The sequence below is a fragment of the Artibeus jamaicensis genome, unplaced genomic scaffold (assembly GCF_021234435.1).
Source record: "Artibeus jamaicensis isolate MK-2021 breed Jamaican fruit bat unplaced genomic scaffold, CSHL_Jam_final contig_867, whole genome shotgun sequence".
NCBI classification, from domain to species: domain Eukaryota; kingdom Metazoa; phylum Chordata; class Mammalia; order Chiroptera; family Phyllostomidae; genus Artibeus; species Artibeus jamaicensis.
The window spans coordinates 3,856,133-3,874,452 of NW_026521995.1; the positions used below are offsets into that span (position 1 = coordinate 3,856,133).

General features: G+C 37.3%; 1 protein-coding gene across 1 annotated transcript; it reads left to right on the forward strand.

The window, feature by feature from the left end:
* The first annotated feature begins 13,510 nt into the window (after positions 1-13,510).
* On the forward strand, positions 13,511-17,332 carry COMMD3 (COMM domain containing 3). Its single transcript, XM_037165495.2, has 8 exons — positions 13,511-13,689; positions 14,982-15,093; positions 15,195-15,258; positions 15,350-15,384; positions 15,734-15,794; positions 15,875-15,931; positions 16,019-16,078; positions 16,989-17,332. The coding sequence occupies exons 1-8, from the start codon at positions 13,551-13,553 to the stop codon at positions 17,046-17,048; spliced, it is 588 nt and encodes a 195-aa protein (XP_037021390.2). The 5' UTR covers positions 13,511-13,550; the 3' UTR covers positions 17,049-17,332.
* The last annotated feature ends 988 nt before the right edge of the window (positions 17,333-18,320 follow it).

Consider the following 18,320-nt stretch of genomic DNA (forward strand, 5'->3'; position numbering starts at 1 on the left):
CATGATGATGTAAAATACACTATAGGAAATTGAGTACCCAAAGAACCTATGCATGACCCATGGATATGAACAAAGGTGTGAGGATTGCCTGAGGGAGTGGTCTATAATTAATAAAATATAATTAAAAAATAAAAAATAAAAGAGCTCAGTCAGAATCACTTTAGAGTCCCTGAAAGTACAGACATACTAGGCAGTTCAAGGTTTTTATTTCATTTTATGGGTAGAGGTTTATGTGCTTGAGATCCTCAAGTGCTTACATCAACAGCTATAAATTTGAATGAAAAAAAAACCATGACAGTAAAAACAAAACTATAATTACAGAATTATGTTATTTGATTGTAATGCATGTATGGAGCACATGCACGATTTGGCTGTGAGAGCTTTTTCAAGAGCCATGTAAAATGAATTGCCATTATTATGTCCACTATACATTTGAGGAAAATGAGACAGAAAAGAAGTCCAAGATTATAGAACTAGAAGCAGGTGTAATAAAGTTGTAAGCTCCACTTGTTCTGTCTCTATGCTCTACTATCTTCATTCAATTAACATTCTTGACTAATATGTACCAGGAACTTGTCTAATTAAAGGACTCTTCATAAATGCAGCAAAGTAAAAAAGTAACAACCATAAAGGTTTAAATCCCATGAATTTCAGTATATTTAAGAAAGCATTCTAACTTATTTATATGACTTATAGTGATTCTCACAGTTATTAAAATAAAAATAAACTTTTAAAGCAAAGTTATAAAAATCTCCCTATTAAAAAGAATAGCAACAGGGGAGTTGGAGAAGGAGAAGGGGGGAGAAGGTACAGAAAATAAGTAGCATAGACGGTAGGTATAAAATAGATAGGGGGGAGGGCAAGAATAGTATGGGAAATATAGAATCCAAAGAACTTGAGACACATGGTCATAAACTAAAAGGGGGGGAATGGAGGGGGCGGTGTGTGCAGGGTGGAGGGGAATGAAGGGGGGGAATAGAACAACTGTTATGGCACAATCAATAAAATATATTTTAAAACATAAAAAGAATAGAATACATATCTGTACACCAAAATATTTTAAATATTTCTTGTCACTAAATCTCATTATGCTAATTAAATATGTTATTCAAAAGATTGATATTCCATTTGAAAGTAAGGATAAACTGTAATAATTAAAATTATCATTTAAGCCCTGGCTGGTGTAGCTCAGTGGATTGAGCGTGGGCCTGCAAGCCAGACAATCACGGTTCGATTCCCAGTCAGGGCACATACCTGGGTTGCAAGCCGGTTCCCTGCAGGCCAATTCCCAGCAGGGGATGCACAAAAGGCAACCATACATTGATGTTTCTCTCCCTCTCTCTCCTTCCCTTCCCCTCTAAAGATAATAAATAAAATCTTTAAAAAAAATTATCATTTAAATTCTTATATTTCCAAAATAATTATTAAGATTGTTTTAAAGGAAAAAAAGTAACAACTATTTTCATTTAAAAAATGGTGCAACATTACTCCAATATAAAAAGTAGCATTATCTACTATTTTGTTATATTTAGCTGAAACAATCTTTTAAAATTTCTGCGTAACATAAAACTGTACCTGAGATTCTAATGGCACTTCAATGTAAAGTTTTTTTTAAACCATCTTAGAAATCATGATACACTCAAATATAAACCAAAGAGAAAAAGCTTAAAGCAAACACAAATAGACGTCTTCATGCCATTTATGTCAATGGACAGATACTTAATGCTTAGCTAAAGAACTGTGTGTTACTTTATTGACATATGATTACCTCCCATCCCCCATTCATCCTTCACCCTGCCAATTACCTGACAGGATGTTTGTTTGCAAAATGACTACTTTCCTACAGTCAGTCTTGATTTTAATATAACAGGGTATCATTATGACTCAATTTGAACATTAGTCATCATGGAATATCAGAGTCTCTACAGATAAATGTTGTGCATAGTAACTTCTACAAACAGAATAAAAAGCAAAATAAAATTCATTTAAAAGTATTAGTTTGAAATGCTTTAATTTTCCAAAAATGATTATTGGTTAAAATAGCTCACAAACACCTGGATTTAAGATTTTTATTTATGTGCAACTTGTTCAAAAAAAATTTAAGTCAACCTTCAAATCTATAACATACATAGAGAATATTGTTTTTCTTCTATTGTAATTGACAAACACAAAACCAATATTTCCAATACTGTTGAAAGAGTTTCTTTAACAAAGAATGTATATTGTCTGGAGAAATTTATAAAACACAACTGTCTCTTCACTGATACCATTAGTTTTATAAAATGACTCATTTTTGTTCTCAAATATTTTAATTACTACTTTAAGAAAAACAGAAGTTTTCTTTTTTTTAAATTTATTTATTTTTTTGAATTGATTATGCTGTTACAGTTGTTCTATTCCCCCCTTCATTCCCCTCCACCCTACCCCCCCAACCCCACCATTACCCCCCTTTAGTTTATGTCCATGTGTCTCAAGTCCTTTAGGTTCTATATTTCCCATACTATTCTTGCCCCCCCCCATCTATTTTCTATCTACTGTCTATGCTACTTGTTTTCTGTACCTTCTCCCCCCATCTCCTCCTCCTACTCCCCTGTTGCTAACCCTCCTTGAGATCTTCATTTCTATGTTTCCACTCCTGATCTAGCTGTCCTTTTAGTTTGCTTTCGTTTTAGGTGTGGTTGTTAATAACTGTGAGTTTGTTGTCCTTTCACTGTTCATGTTTCTTTAACTTCTTTTTCTTCAATAAGTCCCTTTAACATTTCATATAATAAGGGCTTGGTGATGATGAACTCCTTGAATTTGGTCTTATCTGAGAAGCACCTTATCTGTCCTTCCGTTCTAAATGAAAGTTTTGCTGGGTAGAGCAATCTTGATTGTAGGTCTTTAGATTTCATGACTTGGAATATTTCTTTCCAGCCCCTTCTTGCCTGTAAGGTCTCTTTTGAGAAATCTGCTGACAGCCTGATGGGGACTCCTTTGTAGGTGATTGTCCCCTTAGCTCTTGCTGCTTCCAGAATTCTCTCCTTCATTTTAATTTTGGCTAATGTAATTATGATATGCCTTGGTGTGTTTCTTCTTGAGTCCAACTTTTTTGGTACTCTCTGGGCTTCTTGGATTTCTTGGAGTCCAACTTTTTTGGTACTCTCTGGGCTTCTTGGATTTCTTGGAAGTCTATTTCCTTTGCCAGATTGGGGAAATTTTCTTTTATTATTTGTTCAAATAGTTTTTCCACTGGTGGTTGTGTCTTTCCCCCTTCTGGTACCCCTATAATTCGGATATTGGAGCGTTTAAAGATGTCCTGGAGGTTCCTAAGACTCTCCTCATTTCTTTGAATTCTTGCTCCTTGACTCTTTTCTGTTTGGCCATTATTTGGTTTCTTCTGGTCCACTCCATTGATTTGAGTCCCAGTTTCCTTTTCATCTCTATGGGTTTCCTGTGGAATTCCATTCATTTCCCTTAATTTAGCCTTCATATGTTTCTCTAATTTGTGGCTATAATCCACCAGATCTGTGAGGAAGCTGATGACCAGTGTTTTAAACTGTGCGTCTGAGAGTTTTGCTATTTCTTCGTCACTTAGATTTATCTCTGGGGCTTTGAGTTCTCCCTGCGACATTTTTGGTCTGTTCTGGCCCTTTAAGTGGGAGAAGTGGCGCCTTGGAGTCCCAGGTCGCTGGGTTGTGACATGTGGGGGCGTGGTCAGAGCGGGGAAATGGCGGTGCCCTCTATTGCGGCCACCATCTATCGCCGCCACCGCCGGTCCAACCGCTCACTCCCTCACTCGCGCGCAAATAGGCAACCACAGTCAACACGCTGCACCGCCTCCCCACTGTCTCCTCTGCAGTCGCTCACCCGGTGGGTTGCTCAGTCGCTCACTAGGTCCAATCCTGGGTTTGGAACCCGTGCGACTGGATTCGCGCGTCTGGATTCCGCGCCCGGGTCTGACCGAGCCCTCCTTTGTAACTCCTCACCAGACACCGGTTTCGCCCCTTACCGGTCGGGCTGAAGAATTTGTTGTTAGTGGACTTCCGAAAAGTTCAGTTTTCCGTGTTCTGGTTGTGTTTTCTGATGCTAATATTTAGTTGTCCCTAAACTTGGTTGTGTGAGGAGGCACGGTACATCCACCTAAACCTCCTCCATCTTGGTGGAAGTCCAAAAAACAGAAGTTTTCTTAAACCTCTGTCAACTACTCATCTATATATAATAGCTGGGCCTCGTTTAAAATTTTCTGTCAGATTCAAATTTTAAGAAAAGCAAATGAAAACTCAGTTTTCCTGGCCTAATTTGCTGATGTATTTCCATTTATATATTTCAAAGTTCTGATTTTTTGGTCTATAATTTTAGAGCAGTGAAAGTCCAATAAAAATTGCCAATATCTGACTAATTTTGATTTAGAATAATCTTGCTTCAAATGATCTGGGCCTATTTCTACTTGGAGCAAAAGAAAGTTAAGTAATTGCCTATATGCTATTTAGCAAACGTCTGAGTGTCTAATTACATGGACTAAATTGACTATGTTAGTACATTTCTCCCTTTTACCCTGTTGCTGGTCATTCATTACAGATGCTCCTTGACTTATGATGGTGTTGTGTCCAGGTAACCCATGTTAAATTGAGAATACTGTAAGTCAAAAATGCATTTAATATACCTAGCCTACTGAACATCATAGCTTAGCCTGGCCTGCCTTAAACATAGTCAAAACACCTATAGTAGCCTATAGTTGGGTGAAATCATATAACACAAAGCCTATTTTATAATGTCCAACATCATGAGAGAGAATCATATGACATATTGCTACCCTGGGAAAAGATCAAAGCTCAAAATTGAAAAGGTTTCTATTGAATGCATATCACTTTTGTCCTATCATAAAGTTGAAAAATCATTAAGTCGAAGTTAAGTAAGTAAGTAACCATCTTTATTTTCTTGGTATTTTATGACATTAAAACATTTTTAAAAACTTGCTCCCCAACCCCTTTCCATAAAATACAGAGACTTCTGGCCAAGATGGAGGCATACGTAGATATGCTTTGCTTCCTTGAACAACCAAAAGAAAGACAACAACCAATTTAAAAACAAAAAAACAATCAGAACTGCCAGAAAATTGAGCTGTATGGAAGTCTGACAACCAAACAATTAAAGAAGAAACATTCATCCAGACTGGTAGGAGGGGCAGAGACAGGCAGCCACAGTAAAGAGGACAGAAGGCAAGGTGGTGACTGCCAGACCCAGAAGTCCCACATTCATGTGGGGTAAGCCAGGAGGAACAACTGCGGAGCAATATAGACCACAAAACCCAGGGTTTCAGTATGGGGAAACTAAAGCCTCAAAACCTCTTATTGTAAAAATCTATGGGGGTTGCAGAGGCAAGAGAAATACTCAGCCTCAGAGAAGATTCCATTAGAAAGACCCACAGGGTCCTAGAACATACACAATCCCACCCACCTGGGAATCAGCACCAGAAGTGCCTAAGGTGCTTATGGGTAGCAAGGGAAGTGGGGTGAGAGCTGAGCAAGCAGCATTGTCCCCTGTCTGATCCTTCCCCTACATACAGTATACACCACAATGAAGCAAAGTGGGCTGCCCTGCCCTAGTGAATACCTAAGACTCCACCCCTCACAACATCACAGGTATGCCCAGACAAAGAAATATGGCTCCAATGAAAGAACACATCAAAATATCAGAGAAAAAACTAAGTGATGAGGAGATGGCCAACCTATCTGATGCAGAGTTCAAAATACTGGTAATTAGGATGTTCACAGAAATGGTTGAGTATAGTTGCAAAGTAGAGGAAGAAGTGAAAGCTATGCAAAGTGAAGTAAAGAAAAATATACAAGGAACCAACAGTGAAGAGAAGGAAACTGGAGCTCAAATCAACAACTTGGAACAGAAGGAAGAAACAAGAATTTAAAAAATGTGGAGAGGCTTAGGAATCTCCAGGACAAATTTAAATGTTCCAATATCTGAATCACATGGGTGCCAGAAGGAGAAGAGAAAGAGAAAGAAATTGAAAACTTATTGTAAAAAATAATGGAGAATTTCCCCAATCTGGCGAAGGTAATAGACTTCCAGGAAGTCCAGGGAGCTCAGAGGGTCCCAAAGAAATTGGATCCAAAGAAGCACACACCAAGACACATTTTAATTAAATTATCCAAGAGTAAGGGGAAGGAGAGAATCTTAAAAGCAGCAAGGGAAAAGGGGACAGTTACCTACAAAGGAGTTGCCATAAGACCATCAGCTGATTTCTCTAAAGATACCTTGCAGGCAAGAAGGGACTGAAAAGAAGTATTTAAAGCCATGAAAGGCAATGACCTCCATCCAAGATTACTCTATCCAGCAAAGATTTCATTTAGAATGGAATGGCAGAAAAAGTGCTTTCCAGATAAGGTCAAGTTAGAGGAGTTCATCATCACCAAGCCCTCGTTATATGAAATGTTAAAGGGACTTATCTGAGAAAAAGAAGAAAATTAAAAAAAACTATGAACAGTAAAATAACGACAAACTCACAATTATCAACAACTGAACGTAAAAAACAAAACAAAAAATAAATTAATTAAGCAAATGACTAGAAAAGGAATAGAATCACAGAAATAGAGATCACATGGTGGGTTATCAGTGGGGAAAGGGAGTGGGGAGAGAGGGGGAAAAGGCGCAGGGAATAAGAAGCATAAGTGGTAGGTACAAAATAGACAGGGGAAGGTGAAGAATAGTATAGGAAATGGAGAAGCCAAAGAGTTTGAATGTATGACCCATAGGCATGAACTAAGCTGGGGAGGGGTGCGGGCAGGGAATGCTAGTGGGAAGAGGGTTGCAGGATAGAGGGGAATGCAATGGGAAAAATGGGACAACTGTAATAGCATAATAAAGTATACTTAAAAATGCTTACACAAAGGAGTGTAATTTTGAAAATAATACTTGAAAGAGAACTTTATGTTTACCTTTAATAAAACAATCAAAGCTTAGGGAGAAAAAAACTTAGTCTATGTGGGGTGGGGGGAATGGAAAGTTTCCACGTTTCATAGGTGCCTGTTTTCACAATGTATAAAATTACTTTCTGAGCATTTATGGTGGAAAAATTAGTTTTGTATAAACTATGGTATTTTCTGAATAGTTCTATCTGTGCAAAAAATACAAGTGAAAGAGTTGAATCCAATTATTCTAAGATTTTTTTAAAGATCCCCACCCAAGGATATGTTTTTATTGATTTTAGAGAGAGAGGAAGGGAGAGAGAGACATTGATCAGTTGCCTCCCACATGTGCTCTGATCTTTTGGGTATACAGGTGATGCTCCAACCAACTGAGCTGGCCGGCCAGGACCTCTACTAAGTGTTTTTTTTAATATTTATTTATTTTATCTTTAGAGGGGAAGGGAAGGAGAGAGGGAGAGAAATATCAATGTATGGTTGCCTCTCGTGGGTCCCCTGCTGGGAACTGGCCTGCAACCCAGGCATGTGCCCTGCCTGGGAATCGAACTGTAATCCTCTGGTTCGCAGGCTCACGCTCAATCCACTGAGCTACACCAGCCAGGGCTACTAAGTGTTTTAAAGAAGTATTTTTAGAATGAATTTTGCATACAATTCTTTCAAGTTTATGTTTTATTTTGATAAGGGAGATAATATATTCTCTTAAAAAATAAGACATTCAAAATAACCACAATTAAAATGTTGAGTCCCTACCCAGTATTATTTAAAATATCATACATATCCCAAAATATTAAAACACTTTACCTACGCCTTTCTTTGCCAGGTAAGTACCTTTAAAATATTATTTTTTGTTTAACTGTTTACTTTAAATGAGATAAAAATCTCATAGCATTTTTAGTGTTTGTATTGTATTTAATTCAGATTATGTATTCTTATGTACACAATTTCCATTCTGAAATAATACATTTCATAAGTGATGGTCAAATCTTTCATTTGATAAGCAAGTATAGATTACTGTTACCTAAATTTTAGTATATAAAATACTCCTTGCATATTTTTATTTCCATTTTATTAAAAAATTATACTCCTTTAAACAAATAAATATTAATATTTGTACATTAAATTTGAAATTTTAATATGTAAAAAGCATGCTTTCAAAATATAAACTTTAAAAAATCATTCGCTTTAGATGATAGTTCATAAAGTAGGCCATTTTTTCCTATTTTTTGTTCAAATTCACCAATGTGGCAAAGCTCTAATTTCTGAGGTATGAGAAAACAGTGTTAGAAATTCCAAACTCAGAATTTAAAGAAAAATCTGTTAGATACTCTGTTGTTGTAATCTAAATATCAAGATATAAGACATTTTTAAAATGATTAGGTTCTGGACATGACGGATGAAAATTCCAGTCTACTCTGAGCATTATTTTGAGGGCCGATTGAATTCAGTGTAGCTATGAGAATCTGGCTGTAATGGATTGTGTGAGAGAAAGGAAACAGTAAGTTTTCTGTGATGTTTATTTTCACCAAGGGAAAAACTAAACTACCTTCCCTCCCAACCTCCCTTCCTTCTTTCCTCTCCTTCCTTCATTTCCTACCTCTTTCTTGCTTTCCTTCCTTCTTTTTTCTTTCACTCTCTCTTTCTTTTAAAAAATATTTAATCTCTCTCTTTAAAAATATGCTAACAATTTAAAGGGCAGTCTATAGATAGATGACAGAATTCATTGGATGTATTCATCAAAGGAAACTTGTTTCAACTTTGCCCATGCTTTATTTTCATTCTCTTTGTAGTTGAGCCATGGGTCATTCTAGCTGAAGTGGTAATCTTTATAATTTAAGAAGAGAAAAAAAATCAGTCTGCTGTTGAGGTAGAAATAGTGCTTATTACCTAAATTGTCTATTTGACAGAATTTATTAGATAATTGGTCAGTTCCTAATGTTCATATCACTGGCAAGGTACATGTGAATTATGTGATTTGAGGAATAAACTTTTTTTGTAATTCATGAAAAGATAAGAAAATTGTAATAATTTAAATCACTTACCAAATTTAAAGATAAACTATTAGTTTTTATTTGCCTACTTAGAGAAATTCTAAGACATAATTCAACCTGTTCTTTTCTCATTAAATGTAATATGGAGTATGATTGCTTTCTTTTTTAATTCCTGGACTTTAAATTAAAATGTTCCTTCATCCCTTGTGAAACTGCATTTGTTTATTCTCATTTCCTTAAAAAAAATCAATTCTTCATTTTTTATTAGCTGAAGACTTCACAATTTTAGTCTGTATGACTCAGATATTGCTATGTAATATTAATTGCTTTGCTGCAAAATAAGAGATCAAACTTTCTAAAAGAAGCCCTAAATGGCAGGCATGACTTTTCTAATATGCACAAAGTCTTTTTAAAACTTCAGGGTGAGTGGGCTGGGATGGGAGTAAAAGACAGAAAACTGTACTTGACCAACAATTAAAATAAAAAATAATAAAGAAGAAAATCTTCAGACTGATTAGATATAAATATTTTACATTAAAATTATAATTTGATATTTATGTACATACCTTTAATGACAGTCATCTTATTCTGACCCAGAGCTAGTAGAATTATGGCATAACACTTGATGATAACTCTCAAATTTCACTTCGCAAATTCAAAAGTATTCTCCTTTTTTGACAATATCCTCACCGTAGAATTTTCTGTTGTAAAGTTGAACAAAATTACAGTTTGCTAACTTCAGGAAATGCTTGAGACATTTTCTGAAGAAACTCGATTTCTTAGTAGTGTGGTAATTTATCCTGTTAAAACTTAGATTTAAAATATTTAATTGTTTATTGTTTTATCACATTTTGAAGTTTTATACTTGATATTTATTTCCCTGATACAACTATCTTAAAAAATGAAATTTTAAAATGGTACAAGCTTGTGTAAATATTACTGAAATAGCAATTGTACTATGTAGCCAAAATGTTTTGAATAAAAGTTTTAGAAGAAAAATCCAAAACACTTAGGCAAAACCATAAGTATGAATTTGCTAAGTATTTTAGATAACATTGTATCATTGATTTTCATTCCTTGGTTCTAGTTTCTTGAATGTAACTAGCATTTCACTTTCCTCACATATTAAGGCACAATTTCATTTAAATAAATTTGAGTTTAATCTAAAAGTCCATATGTTAAAGATAGTCTATATTATGTGAAGAGGGAAAAGGCTCTATTTGGTTATATTAATTATTACAGCAATCACCATTTAGAAATTAGATTATATGTTTAATTTGAAAATAAGAGCTTTGTCATCCCCTCTGAATACGTGATGTGGTCTGTTTGATAACACAGGTGACAGAAGACTCAATTTGAAACCACTGAACTCTGTGATCATGACTGTGCAAACCTTGACCATTCAGATTCCAAGTCTTACTCTTTGCCTTACCAAGATATTTAGTAAAATAAAAGAATGTATATAGATGTTATAAACTTCACTGAAATAATTTTGACCTATACACTCAGATGTCCTATATAACTTGGTTAAATATTCCCTCCAATTATTGATTTGTAGTTAAAATAACTTTAAAAGAGTAAATTTTATTTTTATTAATATTTACTTCAAGGCTTTAAGATCACTAACCATCAAAGATTCAGTATGGGGGGTGGGCAGAGAAAAATGGTTTCTTGTGTATAGGTAATTTTCAAGCATTTTTAGCTTTCTTTTCTCTGGAAAATGAGCAGGTATTCCATGGACAGGAATAAAAAAGAACCCCACTAGAACAAATAGTTTATATGCTAGGTAAATCTTCTTGATGTCTCATGCATCCTTAAGCATATTGGCTTTTTTCCCCCGCCCCATGGATATTCAACAGACTCTTCCATCTAAAGGAATACTTTTCTTCAGCTTTATCTGCACAAAAGCAAAAGTACTTATACTATCTAAAACAATACAAGAGACATTTTACTTAATAAAACTAACAAAAATACCAATGAGGCCTTTGGGAAAAACTGAGAACATAGATCCTATAATTGTACTCCCAGTGCAGAAGCCAATATTAAATTGGTTTCAACAAAACAAAACAAAAAAACAGTTCCAAGGATACAATATATTTTAAAATATTGTTTAAAATAATACTTCCTAATTCTTTGAGTAACTTCTAGATTTTCAAAAAGAAAAACAAATTTATCAGCATTGTCCATCTTGATATGTGCAGTGTAAAAGGAAAAATTTATTAAAATAAGAATGTTTAAATATCTATTTTGTTATTTTCAGCTGTGGGTGACTGTTATTTTTAAAGGCTCTTTGAGGCCAAATTTAGGCTATTAACTTTAAGTCCACAGAATTTTAAACATTCTAGTGAACGCTCCAATGTGGTTTTCAGTAATTAAAACACAAATTTTAAATAGTTTTTTCTTCACACATTTAGAATGTGTTAGTACTTAGTTTTTCTAACAATGTAAAATATACTCATTTTGTTGCTGAAACCAAGAGAGTCTACATCTGGATAATCATGCCATTTTGAGTATCATACTTCAATGTATTTCAATGGCTAAACTGTCAAAGAAACATATGTTCTGTCTGCATTGAAATAAATACTTAATCCTGTGCCTCCTTCAAAGGAAGTTGAAATAAATGTACCTAGAGTAGAAGAATTCAGTTTTTCTAGCATCAAGAAATATTATGGTTAAAATTTTTGTGAGAGCAGGAAACGTACCCATCACTTGGGCCTAACACATAAATATATTGAGGCAGAAGAAGACAAATGCCCTACAAAAGAAAGTAATTACATCTGTACAAGAGAGTAACATAACAGCTATTAGGGACATAATCCTTGTGAATTTTCTAATTTTTATGCCCACAAACTCACAACCATTTAATTGTATTTCCTTCCCTCTTAAAAATTTTTTTAAAAATCTACACTCAAGCATTAATGTTTTCTTTTTCAACACCAAATTGAATATGATTACAATTATCAACTCAAATTTTATTACAATATTAACAATCTATGTTATGCAAGGCCATAAAATATATGTGTAATAAACACAATGAGCTTGGGTGTTGTTAATATTAACATTTACACAACTCTTCCCTGTAAAACATACCCCTTTGTAAATCAGGTATCTGGAAATTTGTCGACTGATATTTTACTACTGAGGAGAAACAAGGAGTTTAGAAAAAATAAGAGATGGGAAGAAAAGATGAACATGATTAATAGGTGTTTGTTTTATAAAGAGGCTAGGGAGACTCTAATCCTTCACTGCTCCTTCCTACGTGCTCATTGAACTGAAGAGGTAGTTCACATGCCTTTCAAAGCCTTCAAAGACTTTAGTAGTTTGTTACTGATGCTAAATTATTCCACTTGCATCCTGTTGTATATGAGGTGCCTTCCATGTATTGGTGCCAGGTGAAATCTTGGCTTTATTCATAAAAAAAAACACTTTGTTTTTCAAAAAAGCAGCTAAATTATGCCTAGAAAAGTCTTTCACGTTGAGTCTATTTCAAATAACCTCTACTGAAGACTAAAACACCTTTCTAGTTCCTTACCCCTCCTCTCCACCCGTAAAAGACCGGCATTTTTACTTTTCCTTTTAAATTCTCTTGATCAAAAATGCGTAATCTACTTCGCGTTTTTTCTTTAAAGAATCACTCTTATTCTCCAACTTCGTAGAAATATAAAAAAGTTAAGCTTTATACAATATTGGAATGTTTAAAGTTATGGGTACCCCAAACAGTAACTTAGTTCTAATTAAAATTCTTGCCGTTCCTAACTGTATTTTACTAAGATTACAATTTGATACAAATATATGAAGATTCTTTGAGTAATTAAAAATGGACCCATAGAGGTACAGTAGCACAAAATATGTGTTCGCTTTTGAAAGGTACTTATTTGCAGCGGCATATACACATTTTAATAATTTTGTCAAATATCTTCGTGAATAATTTATTAACCCCTTAATCGTTTTAGTACATTACGTACACACGCGCTATACGTATTATGTATGTTACACACACGCACACCCCACGCAAGAATCAATTGCCATATTCCAGAAATGACAATGAAAAAGGAAGAACAAGAATTACATAATTAGATGTCTACAGTCTCATAAAAGGGGAATGCGGGAGTGTTAAGCAGGTGAATAAAAGAAAAGCCCCAAACTAAAAATCAGTACCCTCAAATTGGAGCTTTCCGCAGCCTGTCGCGCTGAGCAGGGAAGGCGTATTTTCAAGGAAGTGGGGTGGGAGGGATTCTGACACCTTTCACCACATCCCAAGGGGGTCCCCCTCAGGGAAGACGGCCGCGCAGTGCCGCACGAGATGGTGACAGTACCAGGTGAGCACGAAGGGGAAGAGAATGCACTGAATGTGTCCACAAAGCACGCGGGGCCGCCCCTCTTGCTCAGGACTGGCAGCTCTGCCGACCGGCGCAGAAGGAAGCGGCAGCCGACAAGAGGGCGCGGGTCGCGAGAGGTGAGCCGCTAGGGGCGAGGGCAGGGCGGCTTGGGGCGAGGGTAAAGCCGCGGGCAGGGGAGGCTCTGGGCCGGGAGGCCCACAGCCAGCGCCGCCGCCTGGAGCCGCGTGCGCGCGCGGCCGCATCAGCTGAGAGCGCGGCGCGTATCACGTGGTGCGGGTGTCGAAGGTCATAGCGCGCTCACAATGGAGCTCTCGGAGTATGTGCAGAAAGGCTTCCAGATGCTGGCTGATCCCGGCTCTTTTGACTCCAACGCCTTCACGCTTCTCCTCCGGGCGGCTTTCCAGAGCCTGCTGGACGCCCAGGCGGACGAGGCCGTGTTAGGTAAGCCGCTCGGCTCTGAGCTGGATCGGCCTGGGTGGAGGGGCATTCAGAAAGCTGCGAGACCAAGCGAGAGGGGTAAAACCCCCGGGAAGAGGAAGTCTCCGGGCTTTGCCCTTTGCTCCGGACTGCTGAGTGTGGGGTTGTGGCTCTGCCAGAACCCAGAGCGGAACCTGAACGTTGTTCTATCTCCTGTTGGCACCTGCACACAGCCGGCTACACGCTCCTGGCCTGATTACCCCCACCCAGGCTTTTTGTTTCTTTCTAAAGCCCGAGTTTTAAGTCTTGTTTGTGGCCTAAACATCTAAGGTTTTTAGCCTGGTATGGGAAAAGGGCTATTTGACACTTGGATTTCATCAGGCGAGCTGGGCTCCCTGGCAATTCAAGCATTTAGTGCTAGGCTGGCAAAGGTTTTAAAGGGTCTGTTTCCAGAGTAATTACTAGGGCAAAGAGTGTTGATATTTTACAATTAAGAGTAATACCTCAAGTTTCTACGATCACTCCAACACTTAAGTATGTATTACACCTAGAACGTTAAGATATGGTGCATAATGTTTTGTTCCGCACCAGTTACCAGGAGGCGAGTATCTTTTAAGTGGTGTGGTCAGTGATTGCCGAGTGGGTATATGTATGGGTTGAAGACATATTTTAAGACAGATCGCTTTTAGATAATTTTCTTAAATATAAATATCCCAGCAATTCAAATTTTTGGTTTTTTCTCCTGTGGTTTCATAAACTAAACACTTGTACAAAAAGTATGAAAGTGGAAGTTCTTCAGACGAAAATAGTAACCACCACCTGGGTAATCTCTCAAAAAAAAATAGGATGGCTGTCAAAACCTGAAAATATTTTGAAAATTATATTTAATATTCTGAACCCGTGCCCTCGCTTCCTTTGATGTATTAATGTCCATGGAGCCATTTACCCTATAATTAATCTTTAGAGGGAATGTTTATTCATTCTCAAATTTTCACTATGTAAAATATTTATGTTCTTACTTTCTAATGAATTTACTACATCCAGTGTTAGAATGAATACTGTATGGTTATATTTTCTTTGGGAACATAAATTTTTTTTAAAAAACAAAAAAATATCAAACAGTAAAATTATTGCTGTGTGCTATTGTTTTGCCACTGATGTTGTTGCTCATCTCATTTACTTATAATTGCTTGTCCTTATTAGTGGAATTATTTTTGTTCTCTTGTTAAAGGGGGGGGGTTACCCAAATTAAAATATCTATTTTAGAAAAAAGACTATAAAAATTTATTACAGGCATCACTGGCCATTTATTTTAGATCACCCAGACTTGAAACATATTGACCCAGTGGTTTTAAAACACTGTCATGCAGCAGTTGCAACTTACATACTGGAAGCAGGAAAGCAAAGAGCTGACAAATCGACTCTAAGGTACAACATTTATTTAAATTCCACTTACTAGCAAATAGTAACTTTATGACTTCAATTTTAGTTTTTAAAATGGGAACTAAACTTTGGCTTTTTTCCTTCAGCACGTATCTAGAAGACAGTAAATTTGATAGAGAGCGAACAGAACTGTTTTGCACGGAGTATCAGGTTATTTACATCAATTTTAAAAAATTAAGAATTTCTATTTTTTTCTACTGTTTGCAAATTTGTGTTTTCTTTTTTCTTTTTTGTCCTCCAGAATAATAAGGATTCCCTAGAAATCCTACTGGGAAGGTAGGTACCTTTATAAGGTGTCAAGTTGAGCTACTTTTCACTTACAGGTATGAATGGAGAGCACTGGTATGAAAGGAAACAGGGATCTTGACCAAACGAAGAGGGGCCAAAGGGCAAGTTAAACAATTAAAGTTAAGCTAATGTTTTTAAAGATAAGTTTATTGAGATAATTAAAAATGTTCATTTACTGTGCAGAACTTGAAACTGAAGTTTAGCAATATTTCAAGTTCAGAATGGATTAAAATTATGTGTGTGGGGGGAGGGGGTTAGAAGGTAGACACCATACTTAGTAAAATTACCGAAAGTTTTCTGTAGATATTATGTACAAAATTATGCTTGTGTCTTTCAGTATAGGTAGATCTCTCCCTCATATAACTGATGTTTCTTGGCGTTTGGAGTATCAGATAAAGGTAAACTTTAACTGTTCTCTAGGGTTACTTAGGAAACTTTAAAAAATACAGTTAAAGACAAATGTATTGTGTTGTTTTAGACCAGTCAACTTCATAAGATACACAGACCTGCATATTTGGTGACCTTAAATGCAGAGGTATTTATACATTAGCCCTACCTAAAAAATGTGTAATGGAATTTAATTTCCTTGATTTAAATAAACAGCACTTTTTTTCTTCTCTAGAACACTGATTCCCGATCCCATCCAGAAATTAGTTTTAGTTGCAACATGGAACAATTACAGGTACAGTATTAGGACCTGTGAATATGCCTTCCTTTTTATAGAAGTTTAACTGAGAATTAATGCTTTTAGAAAGTTCAAAAGAATAATCTAACCCATCTATCAGTAGATAATGAAGGTTGGTTAAGGATTTAATGGGAAGGGGACTTAAAAAGCAATATTTTAATGTAGGATTCACTTTTGAAATTAAAATGTTACTAATAGAGAATTGATGTATATTTATTGTTCCCTCCTATTAAACTTCTAATGTTTATTTTAATAACATTAAAGTGTTGAGTGAAAGTTCCTTGTTTGTGATCAGTTTGATCCTATAGGACAAAGCAAAGTTACAAACATGGCTTTTAAACTTACTTGCTTTCAGAAATTGAATTAAACTCTCAAAACAGGATTTTAAAACTGGTTTTAAATAACTTTTAATAAATGGGAAAGTATATGTAAAATTCCAAATGTAATACTGGGGAAATTAAAAATTACATTGCTTAGTGGACATGACAGCGAATTTATTTCTTACCACTTAAAAAATGAAGATCATTGCTTGAAATTTTGATGAAATTTAACTTTTCAAAAGACATTTCCAGAGTTGTTTTTAATGTAACCATTAATCAAACTTCAAACTTGCAGAAAATGTGAATACACAATAATCTTTGTTTAGAATAACATGGGAAATTTAACTTAGATATGTCTTTCCTGTTAGGATTTGGTTATAAATCATATTTCAAATCTGAGGGCAAGTACCCTATCTGAAGTTTAACTATTTTAGAGGAAAAGCTTTTGATGGTCTGTCAAAAGTTAATATCCTCGTGAATTTTAACTTACCAAGTGTCTCCCGACTTTTTTCTTGAATCTTTCTCAAACTTGGATACCTCTTTACCATGTTTTATCTTAGAAACTTAGCATTCTATACGTCTTTTAGGACTTAGTGGGGAAACTTAAAGATGCTTCGAAAAGCCTGGAAAGAGCAACTCAATTGTAACTTGGGGAAGTTAGCGAGCCGCCCGGGTCTAGAAGACCAGGAATTGCTTGCCGTCGGCAGAACCATCAGAACCATCGTTTGTGCGAACTGATTATACTCCTTTTTAAAAGAAAGAAAATTTTTTTGGATTTATGTCTTTCATAAACTTCGACACTTTTTTTTACATTTGTTTTAAGAGCTAAGAAGGAAATTCTGCCTATTTGAATATTAATTGTACATTGATCAATTTTTATCATTTTTTCAAGTCTTACAAAAGGCAGTATTTACATTCTGAATAAATAAGTTCCCACCAAAACTACTGAGCGTTTGTTTAGATGTGAGTTTTGTGTGTCAGTTACTCCTGTGAAGACAGAGCTATTAGCGTTAACTTTTAACGACCGCCTTTTCTCTGGATTAAAATTAAACTCAATGGGAAAGGATGCGATCTCCGGGGTTTGTTGAAGACTCCAACTTCAAGATATGGAGAGCAGACACGGTCGCTCTTCGGGAGGGAGCTGGCCCGTCCCGTTACCTGCGCCGGAGGGCTCGCCCGCAGCCGGACCCTCCCCCGCGGGTCTCCCGCGGCCCACCCGGCCGTAGCCCGCGGAAGCCCCAGGCCGGAAAGAACAGCTGCCCGTGCGCGCCCCTCATCGGCCGCTGGCGGGAGCTGGTGCGGCCGCGGGAAGACAGGGGCGGGCGCTGTTGTTTCCACGAGCCCAACTCGGGCGCAGGTTCCGCGCGGCGGTGCCTCCTGAGTCTGGGCCGCGCGGCGGGGCCGAGAGGGGCACGGGGACCAGCGCTCTTCGCAGTTCAAGCCAGGGGACTTGTGTAGCGCGGGCGGCGGCGTATGGCAGAGAAAAAGAAATAACGGAGGGGGTGGGGTGGGCTGATCTGCGAGCAGAGCCGGAGCGATGCCGGCGTCGAGAACCGGGTAGCGCGTGTGGCGTCGTGGAGAAACGACTCCGCCGGCGCACAGAGCGAGTGGGAGGGGGTCGGGTCGCGCTGCTCCGAGGGGAGGGGGCAGCCACCGGCCCTACTACACCGACAGTAATTCCCAAGCCGCCCTTAAGGAATGAGGGGAGCACGTGACCCGGTGGGGGGGGCAGGGGAGGGGGCGGGCGGACTCTGAGCCATTTTGGAGCCGGTGTCAGTTTCCACTCTGCCTTCAGCGGTGCATTTTTTTCCACCCTCCCCTCCCCCTCCTCATCCTTCTTCCCCTCCCCCCGCCCCTCGGCTCGCACATACACAGCGCCCCCCACCCGCCCTCCTCTTCCAATAGCAATATGAAATAAT